Below are 18,165 nucleotides of genomic sequence, written 5' to 3'. Positions count from 1 at the left end.
TGTTGGCAGCACTTTAAGAAACGCACACAGACAGATTCTACGAGTGACTAAGGGCAGCCACGCTGAGATGGGCTGTGCAGTCAGAAGGGTTTAACCAGGCAATCTAATGCCCATACGGGGCAGGATTACGCACGAGTAACTCCCAGCCACTACAGTATTGTATCGCTTTTTTGTGATTTTGTATTTTCTTTGTGTTTTTATTTGTGAAAACTTAATAAAACATTTATAAAAACAAAAAAACAAAAAGGTACAGACCAGGAGAAAAGCACACTGAAAAGTTTATTTCTTGGTAGGTATGGCAACTGCAGTCGAAGTGAACAGTCCAACCCAAAGATGTTGTATCAAACTGCATTACAGCCGAGCTCTTACCCAAAATTCCACTTCCTTTCTATCCAGGCTCTGTGAAGTTGGCAACAGCTTTTGTGAGATGGCAGGAAATCTGTTAACTGATATGGAAAGAAAAGAGCAGGAGAAAGGCTGTTCTGCAGGTAAATATTAGGAAGTTCTCCAAGATGAATCAATTACATAGGATGAGTTAAGAGAGAAGAGTTTGGATGCTGAGAGTTGCACGAAATACCTGTTTGTAGCCTGGAGCACAGGACAGATTGTCAATATATGAGAAAAGTGATTGTGTGGGTAAATCTTAGGATGATGTGCAAGATAAATAAATGGCTTAGGATGATTTAAGAGAAAGGGGCCTGGAGGGTTCAGATGCTATGCTGACAGTTACCGGATTTGGCACTGCAACACTATAAGTAGAGAGAACCTCCTTGCTCCATCCAAACTTCACTTCCTTCTGCCTTAGAGTGCCTTCCCTTTGGCAGAGATCTCAGAGAAAACTGCTGCCATGAGGTTCCTCTACCTGAGCTTTACTCTGGTCTTCATCCTCCTCCATGTTGTTGCAGGTAAGAGGGCACAGGAAGGGAGTAGCTGCTGGAAATGCAGAAGGTCTCAGCTTGAATCCCAGGTATGTCCCCTGCCAGAGACCCTGAGAAACTGCTGTAGGTGGAACAACAGCATGAATTGGCCGCTCCCTATACTATCTGGCTGCTTAAAAAGGGTGGTGGAGGAGGAAAGTATTTAACAATATATTTAATATTGAAATTGAATACATGGCTTTTGCAAAAGCAGAAATGTTCAAGATGCAGAATGAGCAAGAAGGCATGTTCCATGGTGGTCATTTATATTGCTGTGAATTTGGAAAAGTTAGTGTTCATGATCCCCAAGTCCTTCCTAATTCCAGAGGTCTTGGATCTATGAAGAGTAAAAATCTGATGAAGGATTCTATTGTAGACCTAACCCAGCAAGTTTCTTTGTTAAAGAATTCCCACAGTTGCCACCTCAGGATCCCATGAGCATAGCCAATTAAGAGATGGTGCCCACTGGGCAAATGGGTGGGCCTTACCCTCTTCTCATCTAGCTGGGAGCCGAGAAAGAGCTAGACACATTGGCAACACTACTGGGAAGATAACAGAAAATACCATTCTCAGAGGCAAGGTATTTCTGAAGCTCAGAACAGCAGTAATTCTGATTGGCAGATGTTGAAAGCAAAGGGGAACCTTCAGTAGAATGGAAGGAAGGCTGACTTAGTGGCCAGTTATGTGGTTCTGTGGGTGCATCATCTGCTCATTTTTCTCGTCTTCCATTAGCAACCTGTAAAATTTCGGTTTGGCAGCTGTGCTGAAAAGATCCCAGGAGCAGTAATCATCATCATCATAATTTTATGCTACCCAAGTGGCTGGGTGCAGCTAAGTGCCAGCACCCTTACAAGGTTCAAGAATCAGCTGGAGTGTTTGCAGAGAAGGAGGACCAACCTGCAAGATATAGGCTTTTCAGCTGTGCAGAAAAAATCCCAGGAGCAATAATAATCATCATCATAATGCTATGATTTATGTGCCTCCCAAGTGGCTGGGTGCAGCTGAGTGTCAGCACCCTTACAAGGTTCAGGAATCAGCTGGAGTGTTTGCAGAGAAGGAGGACCAATCTGACCCTTGCTAATGTTGGCCAATGAAATAGTAGTTAGCAGGTTGAGAGGCAGCAGAATCCTGTGAAAGTTGGTCATCCCATTAAATACGCAGGGTTCTAGTTTGGAAAAAAAGTAGTTGGCAACCCCTTTGCCCCCTTGAAACAAATTTATTTTCCTTCTCTTTTACACAGGGCAAGATTTGCGGTGTGAACTATTAGGAGGAACTTGCCAATTCCCAACAACTAGAAACTGTGCAAATGGAGAAATTATAGGGGTCTCCTGTGGCAGCAACGGAATCTGCTGCTTGGGTAAGTGATATCCATTGAGTTCTCGTGTTTTCACAAAAGAGATAAATATGCAGTAAATAAATATATATATAACCAAATAGGTAAAGGTAAAGGACCAATGACAGTTAAGTTCAGTCGCGAACAACTCTGGTGCACTCCTCTCGCTTTACTGAGGGAGACCCCGTCTGTCTTCAGACAGTTTTTCCAGGTCATGTGGCCAGCATGACTAAACCGCTTCTGGAAAAACCAGAGCAGTGCACGGAAACACTGTTTACCTTCCCGCTGCAGCAGTACCTATTTATCAACTTGCACTTTGACATGCTTTCGAACTGCTAGGTGAGCAGGACCTGGGACCGAGCAATGGGAACTCAACCGATTATGGGGATTCGGACGAGGACCTTCCGGACGGCAAGCCCAGGAGGACCGGTAAGATGATGTTGGCCAATGAAACAGTAGTTAGTTTACCTTCCCGCTGCAGCAGTACCTATTTATCAACTTGCACTTTGACATGCTTTCGAACTGCTAGGTGGGCAGGACCTGGGCCCGATCAATGGGAACTCAACCGATTATGAGGATTCGGACGAGGACCTTCCGGACGGCAAGCCCAGGAGGACCGGTAAGATGATGTTGGCCAATGAAACAGTAGTTAGTTTACCTTCCCGCTGCAGCAGTACCTATTTATCAACTTGCACTTTGACATGCTTTTGAACTGCTAGGTGGGCAGGACCTGGGACCGATCAATGGGAACTCAACCGATTATGAGGATTCGGACGAGGACCTTCCGGACAGCAAGCCCAGGAGGACCGGTAAGATGATGTTGGCCAATGAAACAGTAGTTAGTTTACCTTCCCGCTGCAGCAGTACCTATTTATCAACTTGCACTTTGACATGCTTTCGAACTACTAGGTGGGCAGGACCTGGGACCGATCAATGGGAACTCAACCGATTATGAGGATTCGGACGAGGACCTTCCGGACGGCAATCCCAGGAGGACCGGTAAGATGATGTTGGCCAATGAAACAGTAGTTAGGAGGTTGAGAGGCAGCAGAAGCCTGTAAAAGTTGGTCATCCCATTAAATACGCAGGGTTCTAGTTTGGAAAAAAAGTACTTGGTAACCCCTTTGCCCCCTTGAAACGAATTTATTTCCCTTCTCTTTTACATAGGGCAAGATTTGCTGTGTGAACTATTAGGAGGAACTTGCCAACTCCCAGCAAGTAGAAACTGTCCCAATGGAGAAATTACAGGGGTCTACTGTGGCAGCAACAGAATCTGCTGCTTGGGTAAGTGATATCCATTGAGTTGTTTTGTTTTCACAAAAGAGATAAATATGCAGTAAATAAATATATATATATAACCAAATAGGTAAAGGTAAAGGACCCCTGACAGTTAAGTCCAGTCGCGAACAACTCTGGGGTTGCTGCGCTTATCTCACTTTACTGACTGAGGGAGTCCCCATCTGTCTGCGGACAGTTTTTCCAGGTCATGTGGCCAGCATGACTAAGCCGCTTCTGACAAAACCAGAGCAGCGCACGGAAACGCTGTTTACCTTCCTGCTGCAGCAGTACCTATTTATAAACTTGCACTTTGACATGCTTTCGAACTGCTAGGTGGGCAGGAGGTGGGACCGAGCAACGGGATCTCAACCGATTATGAGGATTCGGACGACGACCTTCCAGACAGCAAGCCCAGGAGGACCGGCAAGATCCCCCCCAAATCAACCATTCTATGTAACATTGATGATGTTGACCGGATCATCAGTCAAATCAGGACTTCCCGTGCCTGACAATCCAAATCTGTAAAACTCCACCCTGAGCTCACCAGCTGGCCTCGGGTAAACCAGGCTTTCACTCTCAGCCTCGATCTCCCCATTGGTATTATGGGATATAATAATCCTGACGTGCTGTTACAGAAGGCTTTGAATATGTATTTACTCATTGCAATTATCTCCCACCTTTTTCTCCATGGAGCTCAAGGTGCCTTCTGTCGTTCTTGCTAATTCATTCCTCACGAGGACCCTGAGAGGCCCAAGGAGACACTGTGAGCCTCATGATGAGGCTGGATTTGAAGGCTGGTCTCCCATTTCCTGGTCCAGGACCTCAGGCTCTCATACTTGGAAGTGCTATTCCAAGGCTCAAAACAAAACGCCCGTCAAATTAACGTTTCTTTATTGCACTAAGAGTTCTCTCAAATGATGAAAATCTACTTCCCTCTCTTTTGCACAGGTGGACCTCTATTGTGTGGACTCTTCAGAGGATTTTGCCTGGCCCCGAGGACTGTGAACTGTCCCTCTGGAGAGATTACATGGGTCCCCTGTGGTCCTAATGCACGCTGCTGTAGGAGTAAGTTGTATCCATGACTTGGTGGTCCCACTCGTGCAAATGTTTGCTAATTTTTAATCCTGTTTCCTGATCTACACTCTGCGACTTCACTGGAGAAAGCAGGGCTTTGCTTGTGCTAAAGGAAATAATCACTGATCAGTTTATGGATCAGAGTAGCAGATAATACACTCAAGGTATATTAACCCCATTTTTAGATGTCTAAATTTGGATTCAGTTTTGATGCAGCACTTCTAGGTTGGACTCGATGGCCCTTGTGGTCTCTTCCAACTCTATGATTCTATGATTCTATGATTCTATGATTCTATGGTCTAACTCTTCCTGCTTACTGTGGCTTCAATGCACAATGCTGTGCCCTTGAGTGACATCAGTGAGCAGCCCACATCCATAGGTATGAAAACCTGATTGTTACGCTGATTCTTCTGGATCTTTGCTTGTGGAAGTGGTCCTGATCAGTCCATTTGTGAAAGCAGACAATGAAATAAAAATCAGTCTGTTCAGATGATCATCTAATTAAACGCATATTAACCTGCAAATCTAAAATTGTATTTTTTTTCATTTTTTTAAAAAAGCATTTATATGGCCCACCTCCAGAGGAAGCACATCATATTTGCCCAAGATTCCTCTTGACTGAAGTTCTCATCCCCGAGTCCCAGGAGGAGATAACTGCAGCCAATGCTTTTCATGCACCCAGGCAGAGCTTGGGTTTCGCTGCCCAGTTGGTTATGTGAACACGGGTGGGATAGGCTGAACTCAACCCAGACTGGAGCCATGACCTAAATGGAGCTGATTATTCAGAAGCCACTGCCTTGTGGGTGCCTATAGGTCATTGAGAGTGGTATTTAATCCTGCTGAATACACATCAGGTTTATTGATTTCTATGGGTGTACTCTGAGTAAGACTCGGAATTTTCTGAAGGGTGTTTTCTGGGATTTTGAGAAGGAAAGAAGGAACTCAGGGAGGTGCCAGGGAGGAGGTGGGACTGAAGAGTCGGGAAGGGCGATTGCTGCCTAGTGATCAAGATCCCTGACTCAATCATTGATCTGGGTCTTTCTTTTCAACTTTAATTTACATACATTAATTCACAACATAGCCAAGTATAATTGCAGATGCCAATTAAAATAAAATACAAGCAGAAAAGGATATCTAAAGTTCAACACATAGGAACACATATCCATGCCACTTTCAATTTGTTTGTTTAGACATTTCTCTCCCAACGTTCCCCAAAGAACTCAATGCGATGTACATCATTTTCTCCCATGAGCCATGTCTCCTAGGTCTTAGACCAAAACCACACTGGTCCCGTTGCCCTTAGTTCCTTAGTCACCACTACCTAAAAGGCCCTCTGCCTGCTTCCCGGTAACCTCGCCTCTCCCAATGAAGGAAATGCCAGAATGTCCTTGGAGCTGGACCTCGGTGTCCGGGCTGAATAATGAGGGTAGAGATGCTCCTTCAGGTATACTTCCACAATGGGATTATTGACTGGTTTGGAAGACTCCAGGGAGGAGAGAGAAAACAGCAGTGGAAAGGATAAACAATGTTAGGAAACCAGGTTGGGGCAGGGGGTGCTGAAATGGACTGAGGAAAGGGTACCTTTTGTTGGAAAACAAGCCTCCTAGGGAGAGGCTGGCAACTCTCCCAAACTCCTGGTTTGCTTACTGGTGATCTGCCCTGGCTGCAATCCCCGCAAGTCCAGGATAGATCTCGATAGGCGACATTTCCCAGCGTGGAAAATGCACACCCCTCCCTCCTTGCTTCCCTAGCAGGGAAAGGAGATAGTCAGAAATCCTTTTACATCTCTTTATTTCTGACTTTGCAGCACTACAGAAAACATGTCCGATCAGTTCAGACTTCAGCAAGCAAGTGACAAAGACTTCCCACACATACGCAACAGGAAGGTCTCATATTACACTTAGAAAACAAACTCTTGAAACCTGTGAACTTCCGGGAAGATTCTTTCCCACAGCTAGCCACATCATGTGATGTTTTCAAGCTACCAGTTTGCATCTGCGTTGCCTTCATATCGTAACATCTTGGGGGGGGGGCGGGGAGGTAGTGTTGGTGGCTACCTTGAGTGGGCTCAGCTCATCCTCATGCTGCTTATAATTTCCTCTCCCTCTCCCTTTGGCTTCAACCCACGCAGAATAAATCAGGGCTTGTGGGAATTGCAGTTCATGGATGATGGGAATTGTAGTCCAAGAACAATTGGAGGGTCACAGGTCCACTATGCCTGATATCGAGACAAGATTGCTTATCCATCAACAGTCCTGATTCAACTGGGACATCACAGAATTACAGAAGCTATCCCAGTTTCTGATTGGCTGTCCCGGTTTTTGTGCTGAGCTCCGTCGCCAGTCAGCTGGCTCTTGTGAGAGCTGAGCACCCAAAGATAAATGTCTTTGGTGAAAATAAGGTGGCTGCACTTTAGTCCATGGAAGCAGAGGAGGAGGGGGAGCTGCTGGTGATGCAGGTCAGGCTGCCCCCACTGGACCCATTAGCCATTCTTCCTCTGCCCAATGCTGCCCCCACTGGAGGAGAAGGAGACAACAACAACCGGGGACTGAAGAGGGGAAGCCCCAGCTCATTTACCCGGGAGTATGGCACTGAAAGACGCAAGTCCCAAGTTTAATTGGCAGAATGTTGGAGGGTCTGAGATTTTGTTATCTAAGAATCCATCCATTTTCCCTGTGCTAATGTTTGGTTGTCTGCCCAAAATTCCAGTAAATTGGGCAAGCCTCTGGTATTCCTTGGCTTAGAAACACTGAACAGAACAGAAACCTGGATTCCAGAAACAACTGAAGCAACCTTTTGCCAAATTTACTTCTGGATCTTCTGTTATGGTTGCTGGTGCACAGAGACATCAGAGGACAGCCAATGCTAGCCCTGCTCAAGATATTCTATAAATTGGGCAAAGTCGGTATCGCTTCATATAAGTAACAGTGACTTTATTTATTCAGCTAAGAACTATCAGTTCAATATTTGCAGAGAGTCAATTAGATATTTAGGTATAATCATACCAATGTATATCACTGAATTAGTAGCATGTAATTTAAACAAAGTAATTGATGAGTTTTCTTTATATATTAATAGATGGGAGTCATTTAACCTGCCCTTATGCGGAAGGGTTAATACTCTCAAACGAACATTATTACCAGAATAATCTATTGTGTGAATAGAATTCCAGGTCATATATGTAGTAAATATTTCCAGAAAAGGAATTCCTTAATTAGGAAATGCCTATGGGGTTCTGCAACTCCAAGAATATCCTTACTAAAAATGCAATTATTAATTAAAAAATGAGGATTTGGCATTTAAGAAGGATATTGACCAGAGGAGCAGAGGAGACCTGTCCAATGATCAAGGCTCTGAATACCAAGCCTTATGTTGACAACGGCTGAAGGAGTTGGGTACCCACATTTTCCGCTATATAAGATGCACCCGACCATAAGACGCACCTAGTTTTTGGAGGAGGAAAAGAAGAAGAGAAAATTCTGAATCTCAGAAGCCGGAACAACAAGAGGGATCGCTGCGCAGCTAAAGAGGTGATCCCTCTTGCTGTTCTGGCTTCTGGGATAGCTGCGCAGCCTGCATTCACTCCATAAGATGCACATACATTTCCCTTTACTTTTTAGGAGGGGAAAAGTGAGTCTTATAGAGCAAAAAATACGGTATGTTGAGTCTGCAAATGAGGAGACTGAGAGGCGATATGATAGCCATCTCAAGGGCTGTCACATGGAAGTGGGAGCAAGCTTGTTTTCTTCTGCCTTGGAGGGTAGGACTCTAACCAATTGGTTCAAGTTACGAGAAAAGGATTCTGATTAGATATATGGGGGGAAATTAATGAATGTAAGATCTGTTCAACAGTGGAACGGTCTCCCTCAGGAGGTTGTGGACGCTCCTTCCTTGGAGGTTATTAAGCAGAGGTTGGGTGGCCAGCTGTCCGGGATGCTTTAGTTGAGATTCCTGCATTGCAGGGGGATGGAGTAGATGACCCTTGGGGTCCCTTCCAATTCTTTGATTCTATAATTCTATCAATATATAAAGAAGGTACTTTGATTATATTACATACTGCTAATTGGGTAATATCCTTTGGTATGATTATACCTAAATATCTAATTGATTCTCTGCAAATATGGAACTGATAATACTTAGCTGAATCAATAAAGACACCTTTACTTCCAGGAAGCAATTCCGACTTTGCCCAATTTATAGAATATCAAGAAGTATGACCAAAATGATGTATCATTTGCATCAATCTTGGAAAAGAAGTCATGGAAAAAGGAAATGAAATTTACTGCTCCTTTTACACTTATAGAAAATCATTTTAAGATGAGGTGCAGGTGGTATTGAATGCCAAATAAACTGGCCAAGATGTATAAAAATGTGGCAAGTAAATGTTGGAAATGTAAGCAAATAGATGACTTATTCTTCTATATGTGGTGGACATGCAAAAAAGCTAAAGGTTTTTGGGGAAAACCAATGGTTCAGGACCTGCTCTCAGACAGGAATGATCAAATTATTTTAATAGTGGCTAAATTTTTGAGTGATGTCCATGTAGAAAAACTGGCCCATTATAAAGGGATTTAGTGGTTATTAATTAATTGGTGATGTGCTAGTGTTGTATTGTATTATTTATGCAAATTGATTTTCCCTGGAGTTAAAGATCTGACTTGGACAAAGTTTGTTATGTTGAGCTCGTATTTTGCACAATTTGTATATGGTGCCTGATAATGTGTGGTTAGCTAGGCCTAATAAAGGATGTGTATATAAGATTTTTGGGAAACAATATATAATGAAATGAAGAAAATGTTGAAATAGGCTATCCCCCAAAAGCCTGAAACTTTTCTTACAGGCATAAGAGGGACAAAGGTTCCAAAGGCGAGGACTAAACTATTTATCTACAGTAGCTAGAAAATCATATGCACAGAAATTAAGAGATCACAATGATGAATGTTTCTCGAAGAATGGAGGCCTTTTGTGGACTTAAAACAACCTGTAGTCAGATGAAATTGTGGGCAGGATAAGAGCAGCGGAGGAAAAATGCTAAAATAACTGCAGTACAGAACCTTTTTGTAACAGATAAATATATAATGCAGTAGAAAAGGTCTAAGTAAAAACATTGCGGAAGTGGGGGCGAAAAGTCAATTTATGAAACAATGTGACTATTTGATAGGATTATCATTGTGAATATGTCTGGGGGGAAATTATAAAGAATTATACTACACAAAAGAGAGAATGGTCTACACTGACACACAACAGTTCTTCAGGGTTGCCGATCGGGAAAATACCTGGGACTCAACCTGAGACCTTCTGCATTTGCAGCAGATGCTTCCCTCCCTCCCCCCCCCCACAAGATTGTGCTGCCCTCTTACCTGCAACAACGTGGAAGAGGATGAAGACCAGAGCAAAGCTCAGGTACAGGAACCTCATGGCTGGATTTGTCTCTCAGATCTCTGCCCAAGGGAAGTCGCTCCAAGGCAGAAGGAAGTCAAGTTTCAATGGAACAAGGAGGTTCTCTCCACTTATAGTGTTGCCGTGCCAAAAAGATGCTGAAACACACATTTGTACATTTGAGTAGGAAAAGCTGCAAGCAGGTATTTCCTGCAATTGTCAGCATTTGAACCATCCAGGCCCCTTTTTTCTTAACTCATTGTAGGCAATTTATTCATCTTGGAGAACTTCCTAGGATTTACCTGAAGAACATCCTTTCTCAAACAATCACAATGTGTGCTGTACTTTGGGTGCGGTTTTCCCCATTCCATATCAATTAACAGATTTCCCATCATCTCACTGAATCAGCTGCCATGTTCACAGCACCTGGATGGAAAGGAAGAGGAATGTTGTTTAGGAGAATTGCTTTAATGCAGTCTGATGCAACCACAATTGCAGTACAGTGGTACTTTGGTTCTCAAACTTAATCCGTTCCGGAAGTCCATTCCAAAACCAAAGTGTTCCAAAACCAAGGCACACTTTTCCATAGAAAGTAATGCAAAATGGATTAATCTATTCCAGACTTCTAAAAACAAGCCCTGAAAGAGCAATTTAACGTGAATTTTACTATCGAACTAGACCGTTGATTCATAATATGAAAGCAATAAACAATGTACTGCAGTCAGACAATCCGTCAATCAGTAGCTGAACTGGGTTACACACAGTCACAAAAACAAAACAAAAAAGCTGCAAAAACAAAGACACAAAATAAATAGCAAAAACAGACAGACCTCAGTGTAACACTCAAAACGGAAGTACAGCACTCAAATCGGAGGCATAACACTCAAAATGTACCTACAAAGAAAGAAACTTTTTCATTTGGTTTTCTTCTGGTCTGCACAGTTTTGGATTCATTTTTGTTTGATATGCTTGCTTCTGTGATGCTTGTATTTTTATGTGCTCCTCCCCTATTTTGTGATCCTCCCCCCAAAAAAACCCCATAGAAATTAATGATTTTGTTCCATCATCCATAATAAATAAACACAAACGAGAACAACAGATGTAAAATAAAAATAAAAATGCAGAAATGAGAAAGGGGCCCAAGTCTCTAGCCTCTTAGTTAGTCAACAAAATCAGAAGATGCGACAAGACACCTGTTAGTAGAAACCTTATTTATTATTAAATTATTAAATTGTTTATATCATTTATACCCTCTTTTTCCAAAAAAAGGCTCCCCAAGTGGTGTATGTGCAATCTCATTTTTTTAAAAAATGGCACACAAGGAGGAAAGAACAGGGAGGGAAGAGGAAAACAAAAGGCAACTCAGGCATTTTCAGTTGAATTGGGGGGGGGCATTTGAAGCATCTGTTGTGTTGAACTCTTTCAACTGCTTTTGCTTGATTTGCACATTGCAAACAGCCGAAAGTCCTTAAATCTTGAGAATAAACCTGATTTGCAATGGGGTATGAATAATGCCAATTGCAACAGTTTAATTAACACCAGAAGCATATATACTTGATATACTTCCAGGAATTGTGACTCTTTCAGTACAAGAACAGCAGGTGCTTAAACAGATTGCAATGGCATCTCCTCCTGCTTAACATCTGGAAAACGTTCCTGAGAAAAGGACACCTTGGCTGCACCTTCCCAGCAGGAACAAGTCCCTGTGCAGAGAGGCAAGTCATCTGCTGTATCCCAGCAAGAGCAATTCCTGGTGGAGGAAGGAACCTCGTCTGTTCCTTTCCAGAAAAAAGACACTGCTTCCCCTGATCCTCAACAACAGGATCAGGTCCCTCAGCTGAAAGCACTACTCCTGTTTCCACATGTATTTAATCGCAGATCACATTATTCAGTGGGAACAAGTCATCTTAGTATCATAGAATGATAGAATTGCAGAGTTGGAAGGGACTTCATGGTTCATTTTTTCCAACCCCTGCAATGCAGGAATCTCAGCTAAAGCATCCATGACAGATGGCCATCCAAACTGTGCTTCAAAACCTCCAAGGAGGAAAAGTCCGCAGTTGAAGAGCTCTTTCCAGGGCCATCTTTAGCATATGTGCCACCGGGGTGCAAAGATCCACCCAGCACCTCCAAATTTAGTTTAGCCCCCAAATTAACCTCCACACGATTGGACGAGGCCGACCACGCCCCGCCACTGCCCTTTGCCTGCCTGCAACCTCCTACCTCAGAGACTCCTTGTCCAGCTCCCGCCCGCAGTGTTTCTCGCTTAGCATTCGTTGCTAAATGGGGGGAGGTGTAGTTCGTGGAATTCATAGCATGTGCTCTAGGCACGTTTTTGCAGAAATGGAAAATTAAAATCGTGTGCTGGAAAACGCCAGTACGAAGTAGTTAGTCAAAGAAAATGCCGACAATGACAATAAAAATTATTTTTTAAGTCATTTCTCTAAATGAATTTGAACTGGAAGTGATGAAATCAAAACACGCCGTTAAAATTAAAATGAAATTAACACTTCCGGGTCAGCGCCATCGATGAATGGCGGAGTTCCTCCAAACGGAGGAACGGGCTCCGTGGAAACTGGGTCTTCCCGCCGCGGCGAAGGTGGGGACCCGCTAGAAATCCCAGGCGGAGGAAGCCTGGGAACGTGGGGTTTGGCAGGGCACCAGGAGCGCCCCCTACTCGCGGGGAATCCCATTTAGGGGCTCCGGAGCGAAGTGGGGTGAGAAGCGCAGTGCTGCGAACCGACTGCTACTTTCACAGAGTGAAGCCGCACAGCCATTGCCGGAGAGAGCTGACTTTTTCCTGTGGACAATTGGATTTAAAACAAGTACCCGTGAGTAGAAACGGAAAATTGGATCAAGAAATTTCTTAATTTGGTATCGAAGCGGGAAGGTTCAAAACAGGAAGACCGCCTTCCGCTTTTTGTATATAGACTAAAGCAAAAATATTGTAAGCTAAAGCCTGGAAAGATGTCAAAAAAAGTCTAAATTTCCTTCATTCAGAATTACTGAAACCCCCTTGGAAGCAGGAGAAAAGGGAGACCCTAGCAGGAGAAGGAGTGAAGAAGGATAAGTTTCCACCGTCTCTAACCTGGGAACGGGGTGTCAGAAACAGAAACCTTTGGAGAGGTTCATTGACTGTGAATGGAACATTTTGACAGATAGCTAAAGAAGAGGAATCAAGCTGATTCCAATGTTGCTTTTTGCATTTTAAAGAAACAAAATATCTGAAAAATATCTGAAAAACGAAAGTAACTTTCCTTTGCTGGACTTGCCTAAAAAATTTTTTTTGATACAAATAGAAATTGTCTCCTCTATTTATTTTTTTTATAAATATTTTTTATTCCATTTTTCAGATACAAAGTCAAAGATATAAAATATATAAGAAAGAAACAAAAGAAAAGACAAGAAAAAAGAAGAAAAAAATCCAACTTTCCAAACCTTTTTCACACAACCAACTGGACCTCCCCACATCTCCCTCACCCTGTGTTCTTTACAATAAAAATATCAGCAAATTATTACCTTGTTTCATGTCTTATTTTATACCTTTCAGATGTTATGTTTCTGAATTTAAAATACTTTTTGTCCATTACTTGTACCTTAAATTAAACATAATATTACTTTAAATTTCACCCTTTTCTTACTTATAACTTAGTTTCCTGTTTCACCAAATCTAATTGCTGAAGCTAAAATTTCCAAATCGTGCAAATTCTTAACATTCATACAACTTATAATATTTTTGTAAATAGTCCTTAAATTTTTTCCAGTCCTCTTCCACTGTTTCTTCTCCCAAATCTCGGATTCTGCCAGTCATTTCAGCCAGTTCCATGTAGTCCATCAATTGCGTCTGCCACTCTTCCAGTGTGGGTAAATCTTTTGTCTTCCAATATTTTGTGATGAGTATTCTTGCTGCTGTAGTCAAAATAAAAAAATTCCTTCCAGTAGCACCTTAAAGACCAACTAAGTTAGTTCTTGGTATGAGCTTTCGTGTGCATGCACACTTCTTGGTATCTGAAGAAGTGTGCATGCACACGAAAGCTCATACCAAGAACTAACTTAGTTGGTCTTTAAGGTGCTACTGGAAGGAATTTTTTTATTTTGACTATGGCAGACCAACACGGCTACCTATCTACAACTTGCTGCTGTAGTTGCATACATAAAAAAAGTTCTATCCTTCTTTAACACTTTCTGGCCGACAATGCCCAAGAAGAAGGCCTCTGGTTTCTTGGGAAAGGTATACTTAAATACCTTTTTTAACTCATTGTAGATCATTTCCCAGAAGGCCCTCACTCTTGGACAAGTCCACCAGAGGTGAAAGAATGTCCCTTCAGCCTCCTTACATTTCCAACATTTGTTATCAGACAGGTGATATATTTTTGCAAGCTTGACTGGGGTCATGTACCACCTATATATCATTTTCATAATATTTTCCTTCAGGGCATTGCATGCCGTGAATTTCATTCCAGTGGTCCATAACCTTTCCCAGTCCTCAAACATGTTATACCCTATATCCTGAGCCCATTTTATCATGGCTGATTTGACTGTCTCATCCTGGGTGTTCCATTTAAGCAACAAGTTATACATTCTCGAAAGTACTTTAGTCTTTGGCTCAAGCAATTCTGTCTCTAATTTCGATTTCTCCACCTGGAATCCTGTTTTTTTATCCAGTTTGAAAACCTCTTGAATTTGAGCGTAATGTAACCAGTCTCGCACCTTATTCTGTAATTTCTCCAAGCTCTGCAACCTCCAATTATCTCCAATTTTTTCTATTATTTCCCAATATTTCGGCCAACCGGCTTCCATATTGAGCCTTTTTCGGGCCTTAGCCTCCATTGGTGATAACCATCTCGGGGTCTTATTTTCTAATAAGTCTTTGTATTTTGTCCAGACATTAAATATTGCTTTTCTGACAATATGGTTTTTGAACATTTTGTGAACCTTTACCTTGTCGTACCACAGATATGCATGCCATCCAAAAGCATTATTAAACCCTTCCAGATCTAGGACATCAGTGTTCTCTAAGAGTAACCAATCCTTCATCCAAGAGAAAGCTGCAGCTTCATAATATAGCTTTAAGTCCGGCAGGGCAAATCCCCCTCTTTCCTTTGCATCAGTTAGAATTTTAAATTTTATCCTGGGCTTTTTGCCCTGCCAGACAAACTTAGATATATCTTTCTGCCATTTTCCAAAACATTCCACTCTGTCCACAATCTGTAGGGTTTGAAACAAAAACAGCATCTTCGGCAATACATTCATTTTTATAGCTGCAATTCGACCCAACAAGGAAAGTTTCAATCTTGACCAAATTTCTAAATCCTTTTTGATTTCTGACCAACATTTTTCATAATTGTCTTTAAATAAATTCAAAATTTTAGCAGACAAATTAACCCCTAGGTATTTCACTTTTTTAACCACATTTAACTCTGTCTCTTTCTGAAACCCATCTATTTCCAAAGGTGTCAAATTTTTACCCAAAACTTTGGTTTTTTGCTTATTCAACTTAAATCCCGCCACCCGACCAAACTCATAAATCAGTTCTAAAACTCTTTTTGTACTAGATTCTGGCTCCTGTAGTGTTAAAACCAAGTCATCTGCAAAAGCTTTCAGTTTATATTGTTTCTCTCCGACTTGTATTCCTTGCACCAACCGGTCCTCCCCAATCATGTTCAAAAGCACCTCCAGGACTGAAATAAATAAAAGAGGGGATAAGGGGCACCCTTGTCATGTACCTTTTTCAATTTTAAACTCCTCTGTCACCACATTGTTCACTATCAATTTGGCTTTTTGCTTTGAATAAATTGCCTCTATACCATTTTCAAACCCCCGTCCCACTCCCATCCCTTCCAAATTTTTCTTCATAAACTTCCAAGAAATGTTGTCAAAGGCCTTCTCCGCATCAATAAAAATTAACACTGCTTTCGTATTGATATTAGTTTGCAAAAGCTCCAAAATGTCAATAATATTCCTAGTGTTATCAAACAAATGTCTACCTGGGAGGAAGCCTGCCTGGTCTTTATGAATTACTTCATTTAGCACTTTTTTCAATCTACTTGCCAAAATATCTGCAAAAATTTTGTAATCCACATTTAAGAGTGAGATGGGACGGTAGTTCTTAAGTTGAGTCTTTTCAGATTCCAATTTAGGTATCAATGTGATGAAAGCTTCTTTGCACGATTCCGGTGCCTTCTTCCCCTCCATAATCTGGTTGCAAACCTCCATTAGTGGTTGTATCAAGTAATCTTTCAATGTGTGCTGGTCCCGGGGGTAAGGTACCTTGGGTGTAGCAGAGTCCACACGAAGAGGGGCGAGGTCCGAGGCAGAGAGCCGGGCGGGGAACAGGAACGCTGGAACAAGAGGCTGTGCAGGGAGCAGGAACACCGGATGGTCGGGAACAGGAGGCCGAGCAGGGAACAGGAGTACCGGATAGTCAGGAACAGGAGGCCGAGCAGGGACCAGGAACACAGGAAGGTCCGAAGCCAACAACGATGTTGCTCCCGCAACCTGGGGCCGGGCTGACTGGGCTTTTATCCTCTTCTAAGGCCAGGGGCGGTCCCGGCCCCCAGGAGCCCCGCCTCCTCTGGCCTTAAGGCGAGCACTTCTCCTGGGGGCAACCAGTTCCCTTCGCCTCTCTGCCCTAAGCCTCTGCAGATCAGGAGAGGCCGAAGGGTTACTGGGCCCTGGAGGAGGCTCACCTGTGGCCACTGAGTCGTCAAGCCTCTCTGGGGCCAGAAGGGTTTCACCTGGGGCCAGCTCCTGATGCACTGCCACAGGTGCAGGTTCTTCAGCATCTAGGCCTTGCCCCAGTTCAGCCGGCCCTGGAGGCGGGGACTCTTGTGCAGGCTGGGATTCCTCTGTTTCATCCTCTGAATCGGAATCCCAGGCCATCACACCATGTCTTATAGTACTTGGAGGTAAGCCCGTCTGGGCCTGGAGATTTGCCTAGTTGCATATTCTGAATGGCGCCCTCAATTTCTTGTTGTGTTATTTTATAATTCAGGATTGTTCTCTTTTCCTGGGATAGTTCTGGTAGTCCATTAATTTTCAGAAATTGGTCTATCTCAGACTCTTCCTGCGGCCCTTGCGTATAAAGTTTTTTGAAGTATATCTGGAAACACTTTCTAATTTCCTCGGGTTTCTGGATATTTCTCCCTTCGATTTCTAAGCTAGTAACCGTATTCAATTTTTGTCTCTTTTTCAACTGCCATGCTAGCAGTTTCCCACACTTATTCGCTGATTCAAATGATCTTTGTTTCATCTGTTTGATTTTCCATTCCACTTCTTGATTTATCAATTTAGCATATTGTGCTTGGTAGAATTTAATTTCTCTTAGAAACTCCTGTGATTTGGGTTTTGATCTCAGTTTTTTCTCCCCATCTCTTATCTTCTCTAGGATCTTATCCTTTTTTTCATTCCAAAGTCTTTTCTTTATTGTGTTCTGTTGTATCAAAAACCCTCTCATAACTGCTTTACTTGCGTCCCAGATTATTCTTTTTTCCACCCCACCGTAGTGTTCAAATTTATTTCAAAATAATCTTTTAAAGTTTTTTGGGCCTTCTTCACAATCTCCTGATCTCTTAATAGGGTGTCATTCATTTTCCATCTAAAGGAACCGATTGGAGTAAGTCTCATTTCCACTTTCATGGCATTATGGTCGGAGCAGATTTTTGGGCAGATTTCCACTTTTCTAGTCTTAGGTGCCAGCCCTCTAGTTGTCCATATTTGGTCGATTCTTGTCCATGACAGGTGGGCTTCAGAAAAGAATGTTCCTTCTTTACCTAGGGGGTTCTTTGTCCTCCAAATGTCAATCAAATCCATACTGTCAGTTAATTCGAAGAAAGTTTTAGGTAGTCTGCCATCTTTTGTTAGGTTTTGATTTTGTGACTTATCCATATTTGTAGAGACCACCCCATTCATGTCTCCCATCATAACGATGTTGGTATAGTCCAGATAGTCCAGCATTATCTCATGCAGCTTCTTGTAAAATTCTGATTTCCCCTCATTTGGTGCATAAATTCCTAATATCAAAAATTTTTCTCCTTGTGTCTGTATTTCAATTGCCAAGATTCTTCCTTGCTCATCTTTAAATAAAAAATTTGGTGACAGGCTCTCCTTTGCATAGATCACCACTCCTCTTTTCTTGACTCTGTCCGGTGAAATAAATTCTTGGCCTAGTCTTTTATTAATTAA

At 42.5% G+C, this 18,165-nt stretch overlaps 1 protein-coding gene across 1 annotated transcript in view; it reads left to right on the top strand.

The window, feature by feature from the left end:
• Positions 1-18,165, top strand: part of LOC310702746 (uncharacterized protein) — a 55,541-nt gene that overhangs the window by 10,707 nt on the left and 26,669 nt on the right. The window contains exons 4-5 of the mRNA XM_083494822.1: positions 2,158-2,274; positions 2,780-2,869. Of these exons, the coding sequence (XP_083350948.1) occupies positions 2,158-2,274; positions 2,780-2,869 (207 nt within the window). The remainder of the gene's footprint in view (positions 1-2,157; positions 2,275-2,779; positions 2,870-18,165) is intronic.

This window comes from Podarcis liolepis, assembly GCF_965112155.1.
Source record: "Podarcis liolepis genome assembly, chromosome: 3".
Taxonomy (NCBI): domain Eukaryota; kingdom Metazoa; phylum Chordata; class Lepidosauria; order Squamata; family Lacertidae; genus Podarcis; species Podarcis liolepis.
Note: the sequence above shows the minus strand (reverse complement) of the source record. Positions and strands in the feature narration are given on the sequence as shown.